Genomic DNA, 26979 nt, shown 5'->3' with positions numbered 1-26979 from the left:
TCTCCATCAAATCTAAATGAGATCCTTGCCGGGTAGAGTAATCTTGGTTGTAGGTTCTTCCCTTTCATCACTTTAAATATATCATGCCAGTCCTTTCTGGGTTGTAGAGTTTCTGCTGAGAAATCAGCTGTTAACCTTATGGGAGTTCCCTTGTATGTTATTTGTCGTTTTTCCCTTGCTGCTTTCAGTAAGTTTTCTTTGTCTTTAATTTTTGCCAGTTTGATTACTATGTGTCTCGGCATGTTTCTCCTTGGGTTTATCCTGTATGGGACTCTCTGTGCTTCCTGGACCTGGGTGGCTATTTCCTTTCCCATGTTAGGGAAGTTTTCGACTATAATCTCTTCAGATATTTTCTCGGGTCCTTTCTCTCTCTCTTCTCCTTCTGGGACCCCTATAATGTGAATGTTGTTGCATTTACTATTGTCCCAGAGGTCTCTTAGGCTGTCTTCATTTCTTTTCATTCTTTTTTCTTTAGTCTGTTCCGCAGCAGTGAATTCCACCATTCTGTCTTCCAGGTCACTTATCCATTCTTCTGCCTCAGTTATTCTGCTGTTGATTCCTTCTAGTGTAGTTTTCATTTCAATTGTATTGTTCATCTCTGTTTGTTTGTTCTTTATTTCTTCTAGGTCTTTGTTACACATTTCTTGCATCTTCTCGATCTTTGCCTCCATTCTTATTCCGAGGTCCTGGATCATCTTCCCTATCATTGTTCTGAATTCTTTTTCTGGAAGGTTGCTTATCTCCACTTCATTTAGTTGTTTTTCTGGGGTTTTATCTTGTCCCTTCATCTGGTACATAGCCCTCTGCCTTTTCATCTTGTCTGTCTTTCTGTGAATGTGGTTTTTGTTGCACAGGCTGCAGTATTGTATTTTTCTTGTTTCTGCTGTCTGTCCTCTGGTGGTTGAGGCTATCTAAGAGGCTTGATGGGAGGCTCTGGTGGTGGGTAGAGCTGACTGTTGCTGTGGTCCGTACTATCTTCTAAAGATTAAGTACCAGTGTTAAAAAAAATGAACTCATCTTGTGATGATAGATTTAGCTGTCTTACATTTTATGTGAATTGTCCAACACTATCTTTAGAAATATGAAACTTGCCACAATCAAGTAGTGATATTTTTCAGTCATTTAACAATTGTTGAACAAATATATGCCATACAACAGCATACAACAATATGGACTTCCTCTTATAGAAAGAATTTAGAATGTATTGGGATCATCAGAGGGGCAACCTAATATACATTGGGCTATAAAAAGGTTTCTTGAAAGAGCTTCCTGAGTTGAATACGACTTAAAGGATGAATAGGGGTTTAACATCCCAGATTTAGGGGAGTACTTGAGCCAAACAAGACCTAGAGTGAAAAAGAATATGTTGTATACAGAGAAACCTTCATACTTTTATTGCTGGAGTATAAAACATGAGGCAGATGGTGGTGAAAAATAAAGCTGGGGAAGTAGGTGGGGGCCACATCCCAGGGATCTTGTATGGCATGTTCAAGCACTTGGGATTGATTCTGCTAAGGCACCATCTAAGAGGTTTTTTAAAATTTTATTTATTTATTTATTTATGTATTTATGGCTGCGTTAGGTCTTCATTGCCGCACGCGGGCTTTCTCTAGTTGCGGCGAGCACGGGCTACCCTTTTGTTGTGGTGCGTAGGCTTCTCATTGCGGTGGCTTCTCTTGTTGCGGAGCATGGGCTCTATGCGTGCGGGCTTCAGTAGTTGTGGCATGTGAGCTCAGTGGTTGTGGCTTGCGGTCTCTAGAGTGCAGCCTCAGTAGTTGTAGTGCACGGGCTTAGTTGCTCCACGGCATGTACGATCTTCCCAGACCAGGGCTCAAATCTGTGTCCCCTGCATTGGCAGGCGGATTCTTAACCACTGCGCCACCAGGGAAGTCCCTAAGAGTTTTTGTTGATGTTGTTTGTTTTTTAACTTGAGATACAAAATACATGCACTAAAGGGCAAAAATCATAACGGTAGATCTTGACTACTTTTTACATATATACACTTGTGTAACCATCACCCAAATCAAGATATGCAATGTTTCTAACACCCAAGAATTCGTTCTACTCTTTCCCAGACAGTACACCCTCTACTGCCTCCCAGCTTTCCTAAGAGTTAATTCTGACTTCTAGCACTATAGTCTATTTTGCCTTTTCTTAAATGAAATCATGCATCATGTCTTCTTTTGCTTCCTCTATAAATTAAATCCTACAGTAGGTGCTATTTTGTATCTGGCTTTGTTCATTGTAATATCTGTGAAATGTGTCCATGTTATATGTAACAGTGGATCAATTGTTTTATTTTTATTAGTGCTGTATAGTATTCCATTGTATGAACTTATCACAGTTTATCCATTTTGTTGATGGACATTTGGGTTGTTTACAGTTTATTTTTGGCTTTTTATGAGTAAAGCTGTTATGAACATTACTGCATATGATTTTTGGTGGACATACTTAGTCATTCCTCTCATATAAATACCTAGCAGTGGAATTTGTGGGTCATTAGTAGACTTTGGTTTAGCCTAAGGAGATACTCCCAGTGTTCCAAAGTGGATGTACCAATTCACACTGCTGTCAGCATTGTATGAGAAGTTCGTATGCTCATATCATCTTTAATACTTCGTATTGTCAGTAAAATTTTTTTTAGCCATTCTGGTAGGCATGTGGTAGATTTCCATTGTCATCGTAATTTAAATTTCCCTTGTGAGTAATGACATCTTATGACTCTTAAATAAGCATATTATACACTTATTGGCCATTTTGATACCCTCTTTTGCGAAAGAGGATCTTTCAAGTCTATTGTCCTTCTTTTTAAAATTTATTTATTTTAATTTTATTTTTGGCTGCGTTGGGTCTTCATTGCTGCGTGCAGGCTTTCTCTAGTTGCAGCAGGTAGGGGCTACTCTTCCTTGCGGTGTGCGAGCTTCTTATCGTGGTGGCTTCTCTTGTTGTGGAGCATGGGCTCTAGGCGCGTGGGCTCAGTAGTTGTGGCTCGGGGGCTTTAGAGCACAGGCTCAGTAGTTGTGGCTCGTGGGCTTAGTTGCTCCATGGCATGTGGGATCTTTCCGGACCAGGGCTCGAAGTCGTGTCCCCTGCATCAGCAGGTGGATTCTTAACCACTGCGCCAGCAGAGAAGCCCTATTGTCCTTTTTTTATTGAGTTTTTTGTCATAGAAGAAAACCATAAGTGAATAACTAGCAGCTGTGAAGAGTGTGGAGGAAGGCAAGAACAAAGCTGGAGACAGAGATCAGTTAAAATGTTACTGTGTGATGCAGGTGAGAGAGACTGTATGCTGTATGAAAGCAGGGACTTTGTTTCATTCAGGGCTACATCTTCAGATCCTAAGGCACTGTCTGGCACATGGTAGGTGTTCAGTAAGTAACTTTTGAATGAATGAACACAAACTTCAATCAGGGAAGTAGAGATGGAAAGGAAGATATAGATTTAAGAGATAATAGAAAAGTTTAATAGAGGTAGAAGAGGACGGAATCTAGGATGATTACCAGATTACCAGGTGTGTACATTGAGTGTCAAGTTGTATAGCAATGTAACTAAAGAAAGAAAGGCTACAGAAGGAATTACAAGTTTAAAAAAATAGGGACAAGTTAATTACCATGTGACCTTGCACATATTACCTTAGGTTTGTGCTCAGTTTCTTCAACTCTAAAACTAAGGTATAATGATATGTAATATCTAATAATAGGGTCATTGTGAGGACTAAGTGAGATAATGCATGCAAAATTTAGAATAGTGCCTGGCACATAAAATATACTAAAAAAAAATTAGAGATAGAAACAATCGAAAATCCCTGTTTTCATGGAGCTTACATTTTAGTAGTGGTGTGTCCACACTGTAACAAAATAACTAAAATATAGCATATTTGATGGTGAGAAGTATTGTGGAGAAAAATTAATCAGGAAAGAGATGGGAAGCACAGATTGTGGTGGTAGTGTGATTAGGGTTGAGGGATCAATTTTAAATAAGGTGATCAAGTAAGGCCTTTCCTAAGGGAATTCACATAGTAATATGTGTAGGGAAATGGGAAAAAGGTTCAGGGTTAGGAGAAGAGAGGGACAAATTGTTCGTAATTTAAGATAAGAAAGCAGGGCTCCCTATTTTACCAAAGAATAGAGTGTGATAATAGTAGATTTATTTGTTATTGTGCAACCCACAGCAGTTAGGCTTGTCCCATCCTTTTATCCTCTCTTCCCTGTAATACACTACACAAACCTAAAGACGAATTTATTCCCTAAAAGATCTTCGTTACATATGTTGGAGTAAATGTTTTATGTTTAATTCTGACATAGTAGCAACAAATCAGTAGGTTCTCTAACAGTAGCTAGTACTTGGGAACAGCAAAATATCTTTTTACAATTTGTATAACTGTTTCAAACCACTTGATATGTGTAAATGACATACATTATAACTATAGGCTTCTGTGTTTGGACTCCATGTAGCAATTCGTTCATTCTTTTAAACTCAAAATGAAATATTGTCTGGGATAACAGTCTAGAAATAGTTCTAAAATGGAAAATTAATCTATCCTTTTTTTTTTAAGCATTATTTTTCAAGTATGCGCAATTGAAAATCATTGGAAATAGTTTGAATTCTTTCCGGCATATTCCATAAAAATAAACTGATAAAAAATGTCCTTAAGCCTTGGCCAGTAGATTATGGGGACAGTTTAATAATACTAATATTATTGTTATTTTACTATTATTAAATATGTGAGATTATATCTTTAACACAAAAGTTCCCTAGGTCATAGTATACACTACATATCACCCAACCATTGCAAAAGAAGTATGTTGCATATGCAGCTTACCTATTCTGAATAATCTGCATGTTTTCTCTTTGCTGTCCAGTTCTAGAATCAGTCAGAGCCCTATGGTATCTACCAAGTGCCACAAGGAAGTCTAGGACACAAGCTCCCTCAGAAAAAAAACAGAAACAAGTAAAAGTAAAGCAGTAGGGGCTATAAGTGTGACACATGTGCTGCTTTGTTTTCTTGAGTAAAGAGGGAATTCTTTGTTTCCAGTTTTTGTTATTGATACTTGTTTTTTTTCTTCCTGTTCAGCACCAGAAATCTGCTACATTCCACATCCAAATGTCATCACTACTCCAAAATTGAGTTCATGAAGGGTAGCTTTCTAACTGTGGTAGAGTTAACTGGAGTGTTTTGTAACAGCTTAGTAATATAAATGTAGAACAATCTAACAAAGATGTTGAGTGAGAGAAGCCAAAATACAAAACACATACTGATGATTCATTACATAGAATTTTAAAACAGGTAAAAGTAATCTATACCATTAGAAGTTAGGATAGTAGTGACCTTTGAGGAAGAACAAAGAGGTAATGATTGGGAGGGATGGTGAGGGGGCTTTCCGGGGTGCTGGTAATGTTCTATATCTTGGGTATACAAGTATGCTCACTTTGCTTACTATGTTCATTGAGCTGAACACTCTTGTTCTGTATACTTTTTATGTGTATGTTATATTTCAATACATTAAGTATCTTAAAATATTTATAAGATTAAGATTAATTTTGTGTTTTAGTCCCCTGATTATTTCTCAGTGAAATATTCTGATAAAATATTCTTTGTGATTCTCTTCAAAAGAAATAATAGAAGTTGCTGTAACCTGGTTTAAGAAAAAAAAAAAACCTAGTAGGCTTAAATAGTTCCAGTATTCCTGTACTAAATCTACTTAATTTAAAACTAATTGTGCTCAGATTAAACCTAAAACAGGCACCATTTAGTTTAATTTAGACAGATATTTATTTATGGCTGATTAATAACATAATTATTACGAAGTATAAAAAATTACAGGTGCTAGGACTTTCCTGGTGGTGCAGTGGTTAAGAATCCGCCTGCCAATGCAGGGGACAGGTGTTCAAGCCCTGGCCTGGGAAGATCCCACATGCCACAGAGCAACTAAGCCCATGTGCCACAACTACTGAGCCTGTGCTCTAGAGCCCTCAAGCCACAACTACTGAGCCTGCATGCCACAACTACTGAAGCCTGTGCCCCTAGAGCCTGTGCTCCTCAACAAGAGAGGCCACCGCAATGAGAAGCCCGCACACTGCAACGAAGAGTAGCCCCCGCTCACCACAACTAGAGAAAGCCCGTGGGCAGCAGTGAAGTCCCAATGCAGCCAAAAATAAATAAATAAATTTATTTTAAAAAATTACAGCTGCTGAAAGTTGGAAGACAGTGTATTATAGTGGAAAAAGTACAGGATTTGGTGTTGGACAAGTGCAGGTTCAAATTATGACTAGATCACTAAATTATCCAGGTAACTGTTTTCAGTTTTCTTTCCTTCCTTCATCGATAAAGTAGAGGAGATATCTCAGAAGGTTGTTGGAGGATTATATGAGATGATTTGTAAGTGCTTAGCACTCAAATCCCAGTCCCCCCTCCCACAGTTTTGGGATAGAGGGGGAAAGATTTGAGGAGTATACAAAGAAGTTGTAGGTAGGTGAAAACAATTATAACTTGCTGAAGATGACTAAGGTGATGCTGGTAAGGAAGGTTAAATCTTTATGTAGTAACCAGTGAAGACTAACAACTTGGGAGTATTTGAATCACTTTCAATATTAAGAGTTAATAGTGCTGCTCTGGCACGTCGACATGGAGGACTGTTGCACAGATGACAATTTATATTCGGTTGGAATATAATACGAAGTTTCAGATAGATTTAAATTGAGCCTAAGTAGTACGTATTTTTAAGTCTAAAGGATTTGTTATCCATGCTGTGCTTTGAAAATGTTACCGTTTTGGTACATTTGAATGCTCTTCCCTGTAGTTACTGATAATTTATGCTGCAAGAATAAGGAGCTAAATTTAGGCATGTTGTGTTTGTGAAGGTACTTAAATATATTAGTAATTTTTAGGCCTTAAAAAAAGAGGACAGATTCATTCTATGAAAAGTTTGTAATTCAGTTGAGGCAACCTTTCAGATTCCAATGTCAGTATTACATTCAGTATTACTCTTTTCTCAAAAGGCTATGATGAAATTTATAAATGTAAAATTGTGTCTTGATTATATAAACAATCAGATATCTATTATTGAAAAACAAACCACCCCAAAACTTAGTGACTTAAAACAACAACCATTTTATTTGCTTACAATTCTGAGTTAGTGCGTGGGGCTAGGTTAGCCACAGGTGGTTCTGCTGCTGGTCTCCACTGAGGTCACTCATGCAGCTTCAGTCATCTGGCAGCTAAAATCGGGGCTGATTGTTCTAGGGGTCTGAGCTGGGACAGTTTTCCTCTGTTCTGTTGGTCTCAGCTCAGGTCTAGCTCAAGCCTTCTCACCTAGTGGCACCATGTTCCAAGAGTGGAAATTGCAAGGTTTCTTGAGGCCTATGCTGTGGAGCTCTCCAAACATCACTAATGCTATATTCAACTACAGTATTCAAAATAAGTTAAGGCCGCCCAGATTCAGAGCGTGGGGGAAAAGATTCTATCTCTTGATAGAAAGAGCAGCAAAGTCAAATTACAAAGGGGCATAGCTACAGGGATGGGCGGAATTGCGGCCATCTTTGCAGACTACCACAACAAATGATTAAGAAACCTAAAGAGGAAGTCTTATAATAGTAAAGTTAGACAAACCTGGGTTGGAATCTCAACTCTACCCCTTACTGGCTGTGAGACCTTAAGAACATTGCTTAACTTTTCTGGGCCCTGACTTTCTCAAGGGTGTGATAATATTTTGCAAGGTTATTATGAGTATTAAAAGATAATGCACTTTAAGTTTTTAGAATGTTTTGACCCATAGTAAATTCTATTGTTATTACTTTAGAACTTGCCATTCCTTTAAATCTCCATTTGCTTGTATTGCTCACTTATTACCTGAACCTGTGATAATCTCCTTCAAAGATAGGAATGCCAGCATAGCTTGCTGCTAATAAGTGGTGTCCCAGAGGCCCTCTGAAAGATAGCGAAAATTGAGAGTTTCTTCCTCTGTTTGCCAGCTTTGATATATTAAGACTCATTTGCTCATATTAGAAGTTGTCTGCTTAAAATATCAAACAAAAACCTAGGTTTTATATTTGGGTACATAAGCCTTGAGTTATCTCCCCACCTCCCTCTTCCAAAGTGGAAATGTGTGTGTTCATTGTAAAAAGGAACTGTCAAGATTTTTAAAAATTGCATTTACACCTCATAAACTAATTAATATTAAACTGTTTGGGATATAAGAATACTTGGGTTTTTAAGCTTTTAATGTCTTTTGTTTATAAGTTTCTGTTTTGTAGTGTTTAGGGAAGAAATCATTTAAAATTGGCATCACTTGGTAATAATATTAAATTCAGAGTTTATGTTTTGGCCACAGAGAATTTGTCATCATGTTGCTGATGTTAGATATCTTTTTTCCCCAGTGTCTTAAGGTGGAAAGTAAGATTATTGATTTGAAACTTTCTTCTTTTTTAATATAGACAGTTAAAGCTATAAATATCCATCTAAGCCTTGCTTTAGTTGCATCCCATGAGTTTTGGTATGGTGTGTCTTCATTTTCATTCATTTCAAAATATTTTCTAATTTCCCTTTTGATTTCTTCTTTGACTTACTGGTTATTTAGCAGTATGTTGTTTAATTTCCCTGTGTTTTTGAGTTAAATTTTTTTTCTGTTAGTAATTTCATTCCATTGTATGCAGAGACTATAATGTTTATGATTTCAATCCTTTTAAACTTATTGAGACTTGTTTTATGGTCTAGCATATGGTCTATCTTGGAGAATGTTCTGTAAGCATTTGAAAAGAATTCTGCTGTTGTTGTACTGAGCATTCTGTGGATGTCTTTTAAGTCTAGTTGGTTTATAGTGTTATTCTTGTGTTATATATCCTTGTTTATCTGTGCATGTTACTTTTGGAAAAGCCCTAGGTTCCTTCCCTAGCAGCTTTCTGTTAGCCCAGTTGACTTTCTATTGGCAAAAGCATAAATATTCCAGCTTGATAGGTTTGCTAATGTATATTGTCTGGCTTCTTTTGTATTAAAGCCATAGAGAAAATAGCAAGAGAGGAAGAAAACCCAAGACATTCTCTGATTTTAAGGAACTTACAGTCTAGCAAGTAGTGGCTTTCTCTGTTGAGGATACCTTTAACATGGATACCACATAAGAAATTGTCACAGTAATCCAGGTAAGAGATGTTGGCAGCCTAACATAAGGATTTAGGAATGGATGGGAAGGTTTCAAGAAACATTAAAGAAATAAAATGAATGGGACATGATGACTGATTAGTTGAGGCAGGGAGCAGGTTTGAGGAAAAGTGAATAGTGAAGGATGATTCCCTATGCTTCTGTCAACAGGTAAGTCACTCAATCATTAACATAAGGAACGAAAGGTTTGGTAAGGTTGAGATGGTTTGAGACCCCAGTTGGACATGGATGACTGGTAACCAACTGGTTATGTGACCCTGGCACTCAGAAGAGAGGCTTGAACTTTTGGAAGTTGTCAGCATCTAGTTGGTAGTTGAAAGCTGAAAATAGATGAAGTCACTGAGGGAAATTTTGTAGAGGAGAGAATTGAGGAAGGAATTCTGAAGAGCCACATATATTCCAAGGATGGGCAGAGAAGGAGAAGCCTTCAACAGGGACACGTAAGGAGTGGCCTGTTAATTAGTGGAATACCTGGACAGTGTGCTGTTATAGAGCCCCAGAGGGACAGCATTTGCAGGAGTAACTGGTCAGCATTATTAAATGCTGTATAGAAAGAAAGGAGATAAGGACTGAGATGTGACTGTTGTATTTCATAAGAAGGTTGTTGATATACTTGTTAAGAATAGTTTCAAAATCGTGGTTGGAATAAAGTGATAGTTTGCAAACTGAAAGGTGTGGGAGAAGAGAATAGAGACTAGAAGAAGAGAGGAACAGGGACAGGGATTGAGTGACTTTTTTTTTTTTTTTTTGATTAAATAAGACAGGGTGGAGATAGAAATGTGGTGTGGTTTGTTTTGTTTTTAGTTTTTGGGGTTTTTTTTAGCTCCTCTGCAGAAAGGTTTAAACATGCTGGTGAGGAAAGAACTAGTAAATTGGGATACATTGAAGAAACAGAATATTAGTGCTGACCCTTAATACAGCAGCGGTCCCCAACCTTTTTGGCACCAGGGACCGGTTTCGTGGAAGACAATTTTTCCACAAACCGGTGGTGGGGGGGGATGGGTTTGGGATGGTTCAAGCACCTTACATTTACTGTGCACTTTATTTCTATTATCATTACATTGTAATATGTAGTGAAATAATTTTACAACTCACCCTAATGCAGAATCAGTAGGAGCCCCGAGCTTGTTTTCACTTGCCACTCACTGATAGGGTTTTTTTTTTAAATTTTTTTTCTTTTTTTAAATTTATTTAGTTTTATTTTTTGGCTGCATTGGGTCTTCAATGATGCATGTGGGGTTTCTCTAGTTGCGGTGAGCGGGGGCTACTCTTCATTGTGGTGTGTGGGCTTCTCATTGCGGTGGCTTCTCTTGTTGCGGAGCACAGGCCCTCGAGTGCCTGGGCTTCAGTAGTTGTGGCATGTGGGCTCAGTAGTTGTGGCTCGCAGGCTCTAGAGTGCAGGCTCGGTAGTTGTGGCGCACTGGCTTACTTGTTCCGCGGGATGTGGGATCTTCCTGGACCAGAACTCGAACCCGTGTCCCCTGCATTGGCAGGCAGATTCTTAACCACTGCTCCACCAGGGAAGTCCCTGATAGGGTTTTGATATGAATCTGCAAGCAGTTGATTTATTATGGTCTCTGTGCAGTCTAACCTCTCTGCTAATGATAATCTGTATTTGTAGCCGCTCCCCAGCGCTAGCATCACCGCCTCAGCTCCACCTCAGATCATCAGGCATTAGATTCTCATAAGGAGGGTGCAACCTAGATCCCTCGCGTGTGCAGTTCACAGTAGGGTTTGTGCTCCTATGAGAATCTAATGTTGCCGCTTATCTGACAGGAGGTGGAGCTCAGGTGGTAATGCAAGCAATGGGGAGCGGCTGTAAATACAGATGAAGCTTCGCTCGCTTGCTCGCCACTCACCTCCTGCTGTGCGGCCCAGTTCCTGACAGGCCACAGACCAGTACCAGTCTGTGGCCTGGGGGTTGGGGACCTCTGTCTTAAAATGTCTCAGTTTCACTGGATTTCTCAGGAGCTTTATAGATTAGTATTTAACAATCTGAAATATAAATTTATGAGACACAAGTTAAATTTTCTTTTCATTGTGACCATTTTCCCCTACATTCAAGATTACTGAGGACTTGCCAATCAGATTTGTCATTGTGTTTCAAAATAACTTCTGGGGATAGGTGGAGCAAACTTCCTCTTTAAAAAGGAGCCGTTATTCTAGCAGGAAGGATTTCAAAACATGACCTGAGAAACTATTTAAAGTCTTGTTAAAATATTTGGCCTAGCCTTCAAATTTTATTCATGTATCTTTTGTACTGGGACTGAGTCATCTTTATGGTTTAGAAAAGAGCCTTAATTAAGTGGGCATCAGTTTTCTTTCTTTTTTTTTAGGATATTTAATTTTTAGAGTAAAATGAATTAATATATAGAAAGGGCTCAAAACAGTTCCTATGCATTGTTATTGGTGTTGGTTTTGTTATTGTTTTTTAGCAAGTGTTATTATTAAGAAGAGATCAATTTTCACAAAGAAAACAATTTTCAGACACTTGCATTTAATTTGAAAGCAGTTGACATGATAACAGATCAACTAAAATGCTTAGCGTATTCCAAAATATGTCTGATTTTGGTTATTAGTTCTCATTATGTCCTTGATGTTTGGACTGCCACTAAATGGTGAGGACATATTTACATACAGTGTATGTAATATTCAGCAGAATATTAATGCAAAAACTGAAAAAATAACCTTTTGATGTTTTGCTATAACAGGTCACTTTCCCTGCCTACTGCCTCACAGTTCCTTTGAAGATGATGCTTTTGAGTCTGGCCTTTTCATTTTACTACCTCTTTAATAACTGATGTCCTATTCAGTGGAGTACGTTTTACACACAGTGTAGAACTTTGCTATGTAGAAGAGAAACCTGGAGCTTCAAACTATGTACACAAAGTTAGAAACTGTCCTTCACTTGCAGTGTTTCAACTTCAGATCAGTCATCTTCTCTGTGAATGGTTTTATCCTTCCTTACTGTTTCTTCTTCTAAATTTGGCGTTAGGTTGGAGGTAGATGTGTTTCTTTTTGTTCCTCTGAACACTAGGAAGGTTAACCACCTAAATTAGCCCTTTGTAGCTTTCTCAACCCTTCTTTATCAAGTTCTATTTTCCAGGTGTTTCCTCCTCTAAATCAGAAGCCCTTCTCTTTATACCTGTCCCAAGTATTTGTCAATATTTGTACTGACATTAGCGTATTAAGTTATTTATATCTAGGATGATGTGTACAATATAGGGTTACAATTCAATCCATTTATTTTGGGAAGAAGTATTTTTACAATCAAAATTGGGTCTTCACAGGGTATTATTGCTGGAAAAACCTTGAACCTCCAAAAATCACACACTGTTTCATCTGTAAATTAATTAATACTCTGCTGAGAATTATAACACTGAGTAGTATTATAATAAGCCTTCATTTATTTTTATTTTTGTTTTTATTTTCTTTAGCTTTATTTTTCAAGATAGTTAAAATTTTTCTCTTCTCTTATGTTTTCCTGCTTGTTGGTTGCTATGGAAATGTCCCAGAGAAATGGCAAATTAAGTTAAGGCCAGAGATAATAGTTAAACTCATCTCATGGGGTAGGATGGGGTAAAAGGAGATCCAAGATTTTCTTCTTACAGACAATAAGGTTTTGTTTGTTTGATGTAATATCTTACTCAGGGCAACTTACACTTTAAATTCACATAAGAACTGAGTTTTAGTCTCAGCTCAAAGATTTATTAGCTTTGGGCAAGTTATTTAATGCTGCTGAAGCTCAAAACGAGTATAAAATTGGTATAAAGATGCCTCAGAGGCGTGACTAGGCCAGAGTAGATACTTGATGAATTTCATTTTTCATATTTCTTTCTCTAAATCAGAGACACAAAATGAACCTTAATAGAGGAGATGGTAAGAACTTTTTAACAATTTTTAAAATGTCAGTTTGTAACATTTAAATGAAATCTTCAAAGCAGTATAATTTAGCTATTTAGTAGGGTTATTGCTGTGCTCATAGAACAATCTGAAAGGTGTCTTTATATTTTTTAATTATTACATTAAAAATTTGAAAACTAAGAGTTTATAAAAAGCCTTTAATGACTATTTAACAGTTTTATTAAAGTATAATTTACATACTGTAAAATTTACTTATTTTAAGTGCACAGTTCAATGATTTTTAGAAAATTTGCAGAATTGTGCAACCATCAACACAATTCAATTTTAGAACATTTCCATCACCCCTAAAAGCTCCCTTGCCTTAATGACTATTAACTTTCACCTGTAAGTGGCACAAATTACAGAATTTAAAAGTACCAGCTTGTGAGTTAGGCTGGACTGAGTTTGAATCATAGTCCTGCCACTTACTAGCTTTATGTCTTTGGGTAATTCTCTGTATTTTGGATTCTTTATCTTTAAAATGGAGATAATAATTACATTACAGTATTGCGGTGAACATTTACTTAATTAGATACAGTATATAGAGCACTGAAAGTGCTGGCACCTAGTTGGTGCTTAACAAATACTGGTTACTGGTGGTGATTTGTATTGTGGTTTAGATTTGTGGTAGACATTTAAATGAGAGAAGCACCTGAAAACACCTAGCATAAGGCTAGGTTTACTTTCAGAAACCCAAGCTCTGTTATGCATCGTGTCATCATAATTTTGTCTGTAGTAGCTCTTTGGGAATTGCTTTAATCACGCTTAAACCTTAAGACTCACAACATGTAGTTGTTTGTTATTTTGCAGAGGCATGGATTTGAATTGAGTAACTACAAGGCAGCTACAAGACTTAGAGTTTGATGTCTGCAAACTAGTCACTTAGCTGGTGGAATGAGTCACTGGTCTTATTGTTTACTGTTCGTCGAAATAATTTTCTTACTCTGATAAGATCTTATTTCTTTGTAAAAAAGAAATAAGCTCTGAAAAAAGTCTAATGATAATATTGATGATTAATTTTATTAATATAAAAGTATAGAGATTTTTCTTTTAAGTTTTAATCAGAACTTAGAAGTTGGGATGACTTAGTAAAATGTCAAATGTCAGATTCTGTATTGTAGCTCCTATCAATGACATGAAGAAGGCAAATAAAACAACCTTTTAAATGCTGTCTACGCACCCACCTACTGGTGTAAAAATGTGTATTTTATTGGGGAAGTTATATTTTTTTAATTTGGGCTTGCTTCAAGGTTGGACTGATTGCTATTTAATTTGTGTGTATTCTGAATTATCTGTTATGAATTATCAACAGTAAGATCACTAATTGTTGCCATTTACATAGGAGAGTAGGCCTTATGGTAAACTGATGGGAAAGTTAACCATTGCTCTCAACACTGAGCAGCAGAGTCACTCTTGGATTTTTTAAGACATAAAGAGGATTCATCATTCATGCTCTGTTTCTGATTAGGAGGGTTCCAGTAGAATTATTCCTAATGAGCTAGATTTGGGCTGACCCCTAACACATAACTATTTATCTGCAGACTTTGAGCACGTGTGCATTAATTAATAGAATTTTTTTTTTTTCTGACAAAACCTTGCTCTGAAGAAGTTTAAAGAATCTGAATGTTGGTATTTAGTAATTTTATCTCGTATGTTTACTCTTGACTGAAAGAATGTTTGTTTATTACATCCACAAAGCCATATGTCCTGTGTGGTTTAGATATGTTTTGTGGTTGAACAACTGTCTTTGAGAAGCTTGGAGAATGTTTGGAAAGATGACTTTGGAGAAAGATGTTTAAAGAATGAGGAAGTGGAAATTCTTCTTAGACCTAAAAACTACAATTGATGACACTTTGAGTCTTTAAAAAATCTTTGGTTTATGATTTTGATGATTGAAATAGAATCATCAAAGAGCGACTTACTGTTCTTAACCATCAACTTTCCTAGGCAAAATCAAACTTTTAAAATACTATTTTCCCCTTAGTCTCTCAAACCTATCCTTATGGTCAAACGAATGCTTATATTTTTAGTGACGATATGGGTGCTGATTCTGAATGTTAACTCTATCAAGTTTGTTATGTATCTCTAAGAACTATTTTACTGGAAAATGTAAGAGGTTAGCAACTATATACTTCATTTTACTAGGTTAATACAGATGGAAATGATACATAAAAGTAAAAAATTATATTAGTTCTTTGAAACATAAATTCTAGAAAAGTTATTAAAAGGGTTTTTAATGAATTTTAAAAAGAACAAATAAGTTTTGATGATTTGGCTATCCAAATTTGTAAAAGGTCAATTTTATAAGGAAAAATGTTTTGAATAGCCTTATAGTAATTTATCTTAGAGCCTAAATTGTGTTCTAAATGTGCTCTTATGTTCTTTTGTTTTCATTCTTTCAAATTTTTTGCATTTATATAACTAATTCGTGATTATATACATTTTGTAAGTTGCCCAACTGTGTAACTGCTGTTAAGTTTGTTAGGTATCTTTCCAGACCTTTTTCTTCTATCCATTTATATTCATTAATACCAAGACTAATACATAGGATTTTTTTCCCCAACACAAATGACATCATATTTATTGGTCTGAAAGTTTTGCTTTTACTTAACGTTTCTACATGCTTAACTAATTCTCTTTTTAATTATTCCATATGTTTTCATAGTATAGGCATACCCTGTGTTAGAAACAGTGAAACAGTGGTCATTTCCTGCCTCTTCAGTGCCTTCACATTACTCTTCACATTATGACCAAATACCATACTATGAGTTAAAAGATCCTGTAGTTTTTGGTTCCTTCTAATTCTTTAGTCTCATCTCTTATCTTTCTCTCTTGCTCTCTGTTTATTTTTTGTTTTGTTTCTGGCTTCCCTGTTGCTTTGGTTTTTCTCAAGCTCCCCAATTGTATTATATTCTGTCTAGTCTCAGAACCTGTGGTTATGCTTTTCCTTTACCTAAAATCTACATACACATATTACATATTATTCTTTCCATAACTTTTATTCAGCCTTCCTCTTCAAATCTTAACATAAATATCACTTCTGCAGGGAAGCAATGCCCTACACACAACCTCACCCCCATTTGGTTAGATTATCTCAGTTGTATGTGCTTATATCTCCCTGTCCCTTACCTGCATATCATTTACCATAACTTGCAGTCATGTTATTTAGTTGTATCATTATTGTTTGTATAGCTAATGAAGGAAATAATGTTAGCCCCATGCAGACTTGGAATGATTTGCTCACTGTTTTTTATCTCCAATACTGGGCATGTAATAAAGACCAATAAAAATTTTTTTGCAAGTAGCTAATGTTTAATTTTTACTGGGAATGGAAAAAAGGTTTCTGGGTATAATTTCTCAGAAGAACTGGTTTAATGAAGAAAGAGAAGAGTTGTAAATAGTAGCATTAAAATACTTTTTTTCCGGGGATTCCCTGGTGGCGCAGTGGTTAAGAATCTGCCTGCCAATGCAGGGGACGCAGGTTCAAGCCCTGGTCCAGGAAGATCCCACATGCTGTGGAGCAACTAAGCCTGTGCGCCACAACTACTGAGCCTGCGCTCTAGAGCCCGCGAGCCACAACTACTGAGGCCGTGTGCCACAACTACTGAAACCCGCATGCCTAGAGCTCGTGCTCCGCAAGAAGAGAAGCCACTGCAATGAGAAGCCCGTGCACCACAACGAAGAGTAGCCCCCGCTCGCCACAACTAGAGAAAGCCCGCACACAGCAACGAAGACCCAACACAGCCAAAAATAAATAAATAAAAAATAAAATAAAAAAAATTTAAAAAAAATTTAAAAAAAAAAATACTTTTTTTCCACTTAATATATATTTGTAAATCAACCAATTTGGATAAAGAAACTAAAAGGAAAGTATAATGGCTTATCTGTGGGGGTGGGGTGGGAATGAGGACTAGAGAGGTGGGAGATAGCCCACATGGGAGGGAGATATTTCACTGTAATTATTAAAATTCTTTTTGACCCATGTGATCATATATTACTTAACACTTTTTTTTAAGAGTCTGATGAGATTGTGGTGTAAATACAGAGAAAATATATGTTCTTATAAATTATTGCTTTTATTTTTTCTATATTCTTAAGTTTTCAACAGTTATTTTATTTCAATATGCCTGGATCAGTGATTCTTATCTTCCCTTTCCCTCCCTCTCCAAACAAAACACATCTTTAAGAATCTGATAAGTCATGGATCTTATTCCTAGAAGAATGAGCATGTTGTATATAAACAGCTTTATGTAGCATTTCCAAGGCTGATGGATACCTTAATCTGTGCCAGATATTGTTAACTGTAGTTTTAATATGCAAGGATATTTATTAAATCTTTCAGATATTCAGTGATGGCTTTATGTGCAACGTAATCCAGTGGGGGAGCAGGGGATACTGAAAGTAGGATTCAGGAAACTTGGTTTCTGATCTTGGCTCTGCCATTATTAAGCTGTATGACTTTGAGTGAAACTCTTTTACTTGTCTTTGGTATCCTCCATGTCAAGTTGGTTAGTGGAAAGTGCATAGACTTTAATGTCAAGTACTGGCCTGAAGTTGATGTGTTTTGACTTCGCCACTTACTACCTGTATGACCGTGGACAAATTCTCTGAATGTTATTTTATTTCTCTGTGAGAAGAAGGAAAATGATTCCAACTTCTTTGGGTTTTAAAGATTAAATGAAAAGAGGTGTTTGAAAAAGCTTAATAACACTTACTACTGATAGAGATATACATAAATGTTAGTTACCTCATCTTGGAAAATTAGGCTAGAACTAGATTCCTCTAAGGTATCTTTTATCAATGATTTCTCTTAGGCTTCTATTTTAAATAGTTCCGTTATGACAGAATAATTTGGAAAATTTGTTATAACAGCACTGATCTGAAATCACGTGGGAGAGCAGTGAGGTATTTTAAGTCTGTAAAACTGATGTTGACCGTATTTTCTGCCTGTTTTCTGTATTCTACTGTGCTGGATATGTAGTAAATCTCCAAATACTTGCTGCAATTCTAAGATTCATGAAACACTAATGTAGGTTAGACTTTCTTAACCTGGAGTCTTTAAATACCCAAGAGATCTATGAATAGATTTTCACAGGTCTGTGAACTCTTTGAAATGAAATGCAAAATTTTTACTGTGCCTAGATTGTAGTGAGAAACAAGCTGTAGCTTTCATAGTGAACAAGGCAGATTAGGTCTCTGTTCTCATGAAGTCTACATTCTAATATAAGATAGACATTGAGTAAACAAGTAAAAATATAAGGAAGTATAACTTATAGATGGTAGAACTATTCTGTAGAGAATTTAAGTACAGTGATGGACTAGAGAGTGACTTAAGAGATTATTTTAGCATTTTAAGTGGTCAGGGAGTTCTGAGGAGTTGACATTTTTGGCGACATCTAAATGATAAAGAGTGGCCTTCAATTCAAAGATTAGACAGAGAGTCTAGCTAGTACTAATATCCTAAGATAGGAACAAGCTTCACTTGAGTAGCTGAAGGATAGTGGAGTGATGGAGACAAGTGTTAGAAACTGAAGTTGGAGAGATAATTACAGGTCTTATCATTTAGGGCTTTGTAAACCAGAATATAATATCCAGATTTTATTCTCAATGTAATAGGAAGCCATTTCAAGATTTTCAACTGGAGAATGATGAGAAAAGGAAACTCAAGATAGAACCCTGATAACTCACTTCAGCATTTAGGAGTTTAAGAGATCAGAAACAATAAGCCAGTGAGTTGGCAAGGATGAGGGGAGTGTGGTTCATTGACACTTTCAAGAAGGAGGGAATAGTCATGTTTCATATCTTGTTGAGAAGACAAGTAAGATTAGAACAATGACCTAATCATTAGATTTGTCAACAGTGTTGTCTGCCGTGAGAACGAAATTACTGTGAAGTCAATAAATAGCTATTAGGGGACTTCCTTGGTGGTCCAGTGGTTAAGAATACACCTTCCAATGCAGGAGATGCAGGTTCAATCCCTGGTCGGGGAACTAAGATCCCAGATGCCACGGGGCAGTTAAGCCCACATACCACATCTTCTGAGCCCACGTGCCACAACTACTGAGCTTGCACACTCTGTAGCCCGTGTGCCACAACGAAAGATCCTGCATGCCACACGAAGATCCCGTGTGCTGCAACTAAGATCCAACACAGCCAAATAAATAAATATTTTTAAAAAATAGCTATTAGCAGCTTTGTGACATTGGTCTTTTCCTTTTTAACTTTCAAAAATTTTTTAAATTTTTTTATATTTCATTTTTGTGACATTGGTTTTTGAATGAACCTGCAAGTAATTCTTCCTTTTTTAACCTTTAATCTGTGGGTGGTGATATGGTTAAGAGTTTGGGTTTTGAGCCAGACTGTCTGGGTTAATATTGCATCTCTATTTGTTTTTAGCTTATTCAGCCTCACTAAACCTCCATTTCTCATGGAGTTGACAGTTGAACACGGGGGTTAGGGGTGCTGACCCTCCGCTCAGTTGAAAATCTGTGTATAATTTATAATTGGTTCTCCGTATATGCAGTTCCTCCTCATCTGTGGTTCCGCATCCAAGGATTCAGCCGACTGCAGATTATGTAGTACTGTAGTATTTACTATTGAAAAAAAAAAATCCATGTATAAGTGGACCCTTGCTATTAAAACCCATGTTGTTCAGGGGTCGACTGTATCTGTAAAATGGGATAACAGTAGTTACCTACCTTTTATAATTTTGTTCTGTGTAAAGCAGTTAGCTGTATAAATAGTAAAAATTATAATGATTGTGCAATAAAACGTTTATATTTTGTGCTCTTTGGGGTTTCTGTAGTTTTATAGTGTTTAAGGAAATAAAGTGCTGTGTTTTAACTTTGTTTTATGATTAATTAACAAATGTTAAGTGCTCTACAAGACCATACTGGTAAAAAGGAAAGAACCATTAACTCATCTTAAGTAGAGATTAACTTAAGATCAGATTCTTTGTAGGCATTATTTTAAACTGCCATGCTAATCTATAGAAAAGTTTGTATGGATGATACTTTATCAACTTAATCAACTTCAGCAAACATTTCTGACTAATATCCAGTCCTCGTTCTGAATATTATGTCTTCCAAACACTTTTTTTCCTTTATTTTGGAGCATTCTACAACCCCATGTACAATTGTAATTGTAGCATTTGACTCTACAATTGAGTGATTACATACTGTCTTTTCTTTTTTAGCACTCTGGATGATAGTCTCATTTTTATTAAGTAATAATTTAATATAAACATACTTGTAGCTACTCATTCTGTTTGCAGATGCATTTTATTTAAATTATTTATAATTAAAACATTATAGAAATCAAAATGTGGACAATTTCTTTATTCACTTTCTTATTATTGCAAGGGCGATTTGGACGTATACTCAGATAACTTTAATTTTAGATCTTAAATGTGATTAACTTGGTAACTGTTTAGGTTCTTAAATTTTTTTTCCACTGTCCATTTATCTGATAGCACACTTCGCAGAAACCCAGACAAAGCTGAGGTTACTCAGAAGGCAGATACCATGAGTATGCTGTTTCACTATTTCCCTAACAGTTCAGAGTCTGGCACACAGTAGTAATAGTGCTTAGTAAATATTTGTTGAATGAATGGATACAGTTTTTAGCATACCTAATAGAAATTGTTCTCTCAATAATGGGCTTGCATTTAAGTTGAGTTACTTCAATAAAACATGAATTAAATGTAATGCTTGAAGAGTAAAATGGGTAGATAATTTACTTTTCTAATAATTACAGCTTAAATGACATTTTTGTTTCCGTCTTTGTAAACAGTCTCTGCTGAGCATGATCAAATTGTTAAGAACTTTTAACACTATGTTACTTTATTGTTCTGTGCACCAGTTCTCATTTTTAGAAACTACAGTTAAAGTACTGCAGATATTGTTTAAGATGTGTGCTAGAAACTTCAGATTAGGTTTTGTATGTAAAGAAAATTTCTGTTAGATGCAGGTGATAAGTTTTGTGATTTGGTTTTTATCCCCTACCAAAAGGAGAGGGTAGACAGTGAAATTTGACTGTGTATGTGTTCTGGTTAACTGTATTGACCTATCATTTTTAAATTTGGGAATTTAAAAAATCTTTTGAAGGTAAATACTTTTAACTATGTTCTAACACAACATACTGTAGCAACCAGTATAAACCATAACAGAGGCTTAAAAGATCTTTGCCAGTAAATAAAACTCTTAAAAATAAACCTTAAAAAGAACCCCACGGTCTCTTTTTATCTCATTACCCACACTGAATTTGATGATAAAGTATTTTAAGGTAGATTTTATTTTAGGCCAATTTTTTTAAGACTCTTTATTAGGGTGTAACATACACAGAAATGCATATGCTGTAAGTGTAAAGCTTGATAAATTTTCACAGCTGAACATATTAACGTGTTCAGATCAGAATATTATTAGCTATCTTAAAAAGGCTAATTTTAAAATATAAAACAATCATAGACTTAGATAAACTTGAGAGACTTACATTTTGGATCTAACTTTATTACTAACTTGTCACCTTCAGCAAGTTATTTCCTCTTTTTGGGGTCTACTCCCCATCTCTAAAATGAGGGGATAAGACTAGATGTTTTATTATGGCTCTCTGTAAAAATGCAAAGAGGTGGACTATGTTGATATAAATGTGGTATAAAATCTTATAGGTAGTAGGGTGAGAATGTACAGTTTAATTGAAAAGGAAGACGCTCATTTTTTTTTTCTTTGTTTTTCAGGTAATATTTCACACTATGTGCTGACTGTATTTACAGAAGATATTTAAAAAAAAAAAGATAAACTTTTTTCAAAGATTTTGATTCCAGTGGAATCTTTGCTTTAGATTTTGTGTGTGTGTGAGTGAATTGTAACTCCAGAAACAATGCCTGTACAAGCTCCACAGTGGACGGATTTCCTCTCCTGCCCAATTTGCACTCAGACTTTCGACGAAACAATTCGAAAGCCCATCAGTTTGGGTTGTGGCCATACTGTCTGCAAGATGTGCCTGAACAAACTCCACCGCAAGGCTTGCCCGTTTGACCAGACCACTATCAATACAGACATTGAACTCCTCCCAGTAAACTCAGCATTGCTGCAGCTAGTGGGTGCTCAGGTAAGTTGAGTAACTTGTTATCCTTTTAAATTTCTGTATGTGTGTTTTTTCCTCCCGAGGGAAACTTGTTAAGATCTGGTAATATAGCATTCTATTTTTTTTTTTTTAACATCTTTATTGGAGTATAATTGCTTTACAGTGGTATGTTAGTTTCTGCTTTATAACAAAGTGAATCAGCTATACATATACATATATCAACATATCTCTTCCCTCTTGCATCTCCCTCCCTCCCACCCTCCCTATCCGCCCCCCCAGGTGGTCACAAAACACCAAGCTGATCTCCCTGTGCTATGCGGCTACTTCCCACTAGCTATTGGTTTTACATTTGGTAGTGTATATATGTCCATGCCACTCTCTCACTTTGTCCCAGCTTACCCTTCCCCCTCCCCCTCAAGTCCTTTCTCTAGTAGGTCTGCGTCTTTGTTCCTGTCCTGCCCCTAGGTTCTTCATGACAATTTTTTTTTTTAAACCACTGTACACTCTAAGATTTATTGATTGATTGATTGCTATGTTGGGTCTTCGTTTCTGTGCGAGGGCTTTCTCTAGTTGCGGCAAGCGGGGGCCACTCTTCATCGCGGTGCGCAGGCCTCTCACTATCGCGGCCTCTCTTGTGGAGCACAAGCTCCAGACGCGCAGGCTCAGTAGTTGTGGCGCACGGGCTTAGTTGCTCCACGGCATGTGGGATCTTCCCAGACCAGGGCTCGAACCAGTGTCCCCTGCATTAGCAGGCAGACTCTCAACCACTGCGCCACCAGGGAAGCCCCCATGACAATTTAAAAAAAAAAATTTTTTTACATTCCATATATATGTGTTAGCATACGGTATTTGTTTTTCTCTTTCTGACTTACTTCACTCTGTATGACAGACTCTAGGTCCATCCACCTCACTACAGATAACTCAATTTCGTTTCTTTTTATGGCTGAGTGATATTGCATTGTATATATGTGCCACATCTTCTTTATCCATTCATCTGTCGAAGGACACTTAGGTTGGTTCCATGTCCTGGCTATTGTAAATAGCGCTGTAATGAACATTGTGGTACATGACTCTTTTTGAACTATGGTTTTCTCAGGGTATATGCCCAGTAGTGGAATTGCTAAGTCGTATGGTAGTTCTATTTTTAGTTTTTTAAGGAACTTCCATACTGTTCTCCATAGTGGCTGTATCAATTTACATTCCCACCAACACTGCAAGAGGGTTCCCTTTTCTCCACACCCTCTCCAGCATTTACTGTTTGTAGATTTTTTGATCATGGCCATTCTGACTGGTCTGAGATGATATCTCATGGTAGTTTTGATTTACATTTCTCTAATGATTACTGATGTTGAGCATTCTTTCATGTGTTTGCTGGCAATCTGTATATCTTCTTCGGAGAAATGTCTACTTAGGTCTTCTGCCCATTTTTAGATTGGGTTGTTTGTTTTTTTGATATTGAGCTTCATGAGCTGCTTGTAAGTTTTGGAGATTAATCCTTTGTCAGTTGCTTCATTTGCAAATATTTTCTCCCATTCTGAGGGTTGTTTGTTCGTCTTGTTTATGGTTTCCTTTGCTGTGCAAAAGCTTTGAAGTTTCATTAGGTCCCATTTGTTTATTTTTGTTTTTATTTCCATTTCTCTAGGAGCTGGGTCAAAAAGGATCTTGCTGTGATTTATGTCATAGAGTGTTCTGCCTATGTTTTCCTCTAAGAGTTTGATAGTGTCTGGCCTTACATTTAGGTCTTTAATCCATTTTGAGTTTATTTTCGTGTATGGTGTTACGGAGTGTTCTAATTTCATTCTTTCACATGTAGGTGTCCAGTTTTCCCAGCACCACTTATTGAAGAGGCTGTCTTTTCTCCATTGTATATTCTTGCCTCCTTTATCAAAAGTAAGGTGACCATATGTGCATGGGTTTATCTCTGGGCTTTCTATCCTGTTCCATTGATCTGTATTTCTGTTTTTGTGCCGGTACCATACTGTCTTGATTACTGTAGCTTTGTAGTATAGTCTGAAGTCAGGGAGTCTGATTTCTCCAGCTCCGTTTTTCTTTATCAAGACTGCTTTGGCTATTCGGGGTCTTTTGTTTTTCCATACAAATTGTGAAATTTTTTGTTCTAGTTCTGTGAAAAATGCCAGTGGTAGTTTGATAGGGATTGCATTGAATCTGTAGATTGCTTTGGGTAGTAGAGTCATTTTCACAATGCTGAATCTTCCAATCCAAGAACATGGTATATCTTTCCATCTGTTGGTGTCATCTTTAATTTTCTTCATCATTGTCTTATAGTTTTCTGCATACTGGTCTTTTGTCTCCTTAGGTAGGTTTATTCCTAGGTATTTTATTCTTTTTGTTGCAGTGGTAAATGGGAGTGTTTCCTTAATTTCTCTTTCAGATTTTTCATCATTAATGTATAGGAATGCAAGAGATTTCTGTGCATTAATTTTGTATCCTGCTACTTTACCAAATTCATTGATTAGCTCTAGTAGTTTTCTGGTAGCATCTTTAGGATTCTCTATGTATAGTATCATGTCATCTGCAAACAGTGACAGTTTTACTTCTTCTTTTCTGATTTGGATTCCGTTTATTTCTTTTTCTTCTCTGATTGCTGTGGCTAAAACTTCCAAAACAATGTTGATTAATAATGGTGAGAGTGGGCAACCTTGTCTTGTTCCTGATCTTGGTGGAAATGGTTTCAGTTTTTCACCATTGAGGACGATGTTGGCTGTGGGTTTGTCATATATGGCCTTTATTATGTTGAGGTAAGTTCCTTCTATGCTTACTTTCTGGAGGGTTTTTATCATAAATGGGTGTTGAATTTTGTCAAAAGTTTTTTCTGCATCTGTTGAGATGGTCATATGGTTTTTCTTCAATTTGTTAATATGGTGTATCACATTGATTGATTTGCATATATTGAAGAATCCTTGCATTCCTGGGATAAACCCCACTTGATCATGGTGTATGATCCTTTTAATGTGCTGTTGGATTCTGTTTGCTAGACTTTTGTTGAGGATTTTTGCATCTGTGTTTATCAGTGATATTGGCCTGCAGTTTTCTTTTTTTGTGACATCTTTGTCTGGTTTTGGCATCAGGATGATGGTGGCCTCGTAGAATGAGTTTGGGAGTGTTCCTCCCTCTGCTATATTTTGGAAGAGTTTGAGAAGGATAGGTGTTAGCTCTTCTCTAAATGTTTGATAGAATTCGCCTGTGAAGCCATCTGGTCCTGGGCTTTTGTTTGTTGGAAGATTTTTAATCACAGTTTCAATTTCAGTGCTTGTGATTGGTCTGTTTATGTTTTCTATTTCTTCCTGGTTCAGTCTCGGGAGGTTGTGCTTTTCTAAGAATTTGTCCATTTCTTCCAGGTTGTCCATTTTATTGACATATAGTTGCTTCTAGTAATCTCTCATGATCGTTTGTATTTCTTCAGTGTCAGTTGTTACTTCTCCTTTTTCATTTCAAATTCTATTGATTTGAGTGTTCTCCTTTTTTTTCTTGATGAGTCTGGCTAATGGTTTATCAATTTTGTTTATCTTCTCAAAGAACCAGCTTTTAGTTTTATTGATCTTTGCTCTTGTTTCTTTCATTCCTTTTTCATTTATTTCTGATCTGATCTTTATGATTTCTTTCCTTTTGGTAACTTTTGGGGTTTTTTGTTCTTCTTTCTCTAATTGCTTTAGGTATAAGATTAGGTTGTTTATTTGAGATGTTTCTTGTTTCTTAAAGCAGGATTGTATTGCTATAAATTTCCCTCTTAGAGCTGCTTTTGCTGCCTCCCATAGGTTTTGGGTCGTCGTGTTTTCATTGTCATTTGTTTCTAGGTATTTTTTGATTTCCTCTTTGATTTCTTCAGTGATCTCTTGGTTATTAAGTAGTGTATTGTTTAGCTTCCATGTGTTTTTATTTTTTACAGATTTTTTTTCCTGTAATTGATATTTAGTCTCATAGCGTTGTGGTTGGAAAAGATACTTGATACGATTTCAATTTTCTTAAATTTACCAAGGCTTGATTTGTGACCCAAGATATGATCTATCCTGCAGAATGTTCCATGAGCACTTGAAAAGAACATGTATTCTGTTGATTTTGGATGGAATGTCCTATACATATCAATTAAGTCCATCTTGTTTAATGTCTCATTTAAAGCTGTGTTTCCTTATTTATTTTCATTTTGGATGATCTGTCCATTGCTGAAAGAGGGGTGTTAAAGTCCCCTACTATGATTGTGTTCCTGTCGATTTCCCCTTTTATGGCTGTTAGTATTTGCCTTATGTATTGAGGTGCTCCTATGTTGGGTGCCTAAATATTTACAATTGTTCTGTCTTCTTCTTGGATTGATCCCTTGATCATTATGTAGTGTTCTTCTTTGTCTCTTGTAATAGTCTTTGTTTTAAAGTCTATGTTGTCTGATATGAGAGTTGCTATTCCAGCTTTCTTTTGATTTCCATTTGCATGGAATATCTTTTTCCATCCCCTCACTTTCAGTCTGTATGTGTTCCTAGGTCTGAAGTGGGTCTCTTGTAGACAGCATATATACGGGTCTTGTTTTTGTATCCATTCAGCCAGTCTATGTGTTTTGGTTGGAGCATTTAATCCATTTACATTGAAGGTAATTATCAATATGTGTGTTTCTATTACCATTTTCTTAATTGTTTTGGGTTTGTTTTTGTGGGTCTTTTCCTTCTCTTGTGTTTCCTACCTAGAGAAGTTCCTTTAGCATTTGTTGGAAAGCTGGTTTGTTGGTGCTGAATTCTCTTAGCTTTTGCTTGTCTGTAAAGGTTTTAGTTTCTCCATCGAATCTGAATGAGGACCTTGCTGGGTAGAGTAATCTTGGTTGTAGGTTTTTC

The 26979-nt window shown here is 36.5% G+C and overlaps 1 protein-coding gene across 3 annotated transcripts in view; it reads left to right on the top strand.

Moving 5' to 3' along the window:
- The window catches only part of RC3H1 (ring finger and CCCH-type domains 1), a 99343-nt gene that overhangs the window by 15641 nt on the left and 56723 nt on the right, over positions 1–26979 (top strand). For all 3 annotated transcript variants that reach the window (XM_057547513.1, XM_057547523.1, XM_057547515.1), the window contains exon 2: positions 21792–22165. In XM_057547513.1, the coding sequence (XP_057403496.1) occupies positions 21935–22165 (231 nt within the window). In that variant the 5' untranslated portion in view covers positions 21792–21934. The remainder of the gene's footprint in view (positions 1–21791; positions 22166–26979) is intronic.

This window comes from Balaenoptera acutorostrata, chromosome 1, assembly GCF_949987535.1.
Source record: "Balaenoptera acutorostrata chromosome 1, mBalAcu1.1, whole genome shotgun sequence".
NCBI classification, from domain to species: domain Eukaryota; kingdom Metazoa; phylum Chordata; class Mammalia; order Artiodactyla; family Balaenopteridae; genus Balaenoptera; species Balaenoptera acutorostrata.
Note: the sequence above shows the minus strand (reverse complement) of the source record. Positions and strands in the feature narration are given on the sequence as shown.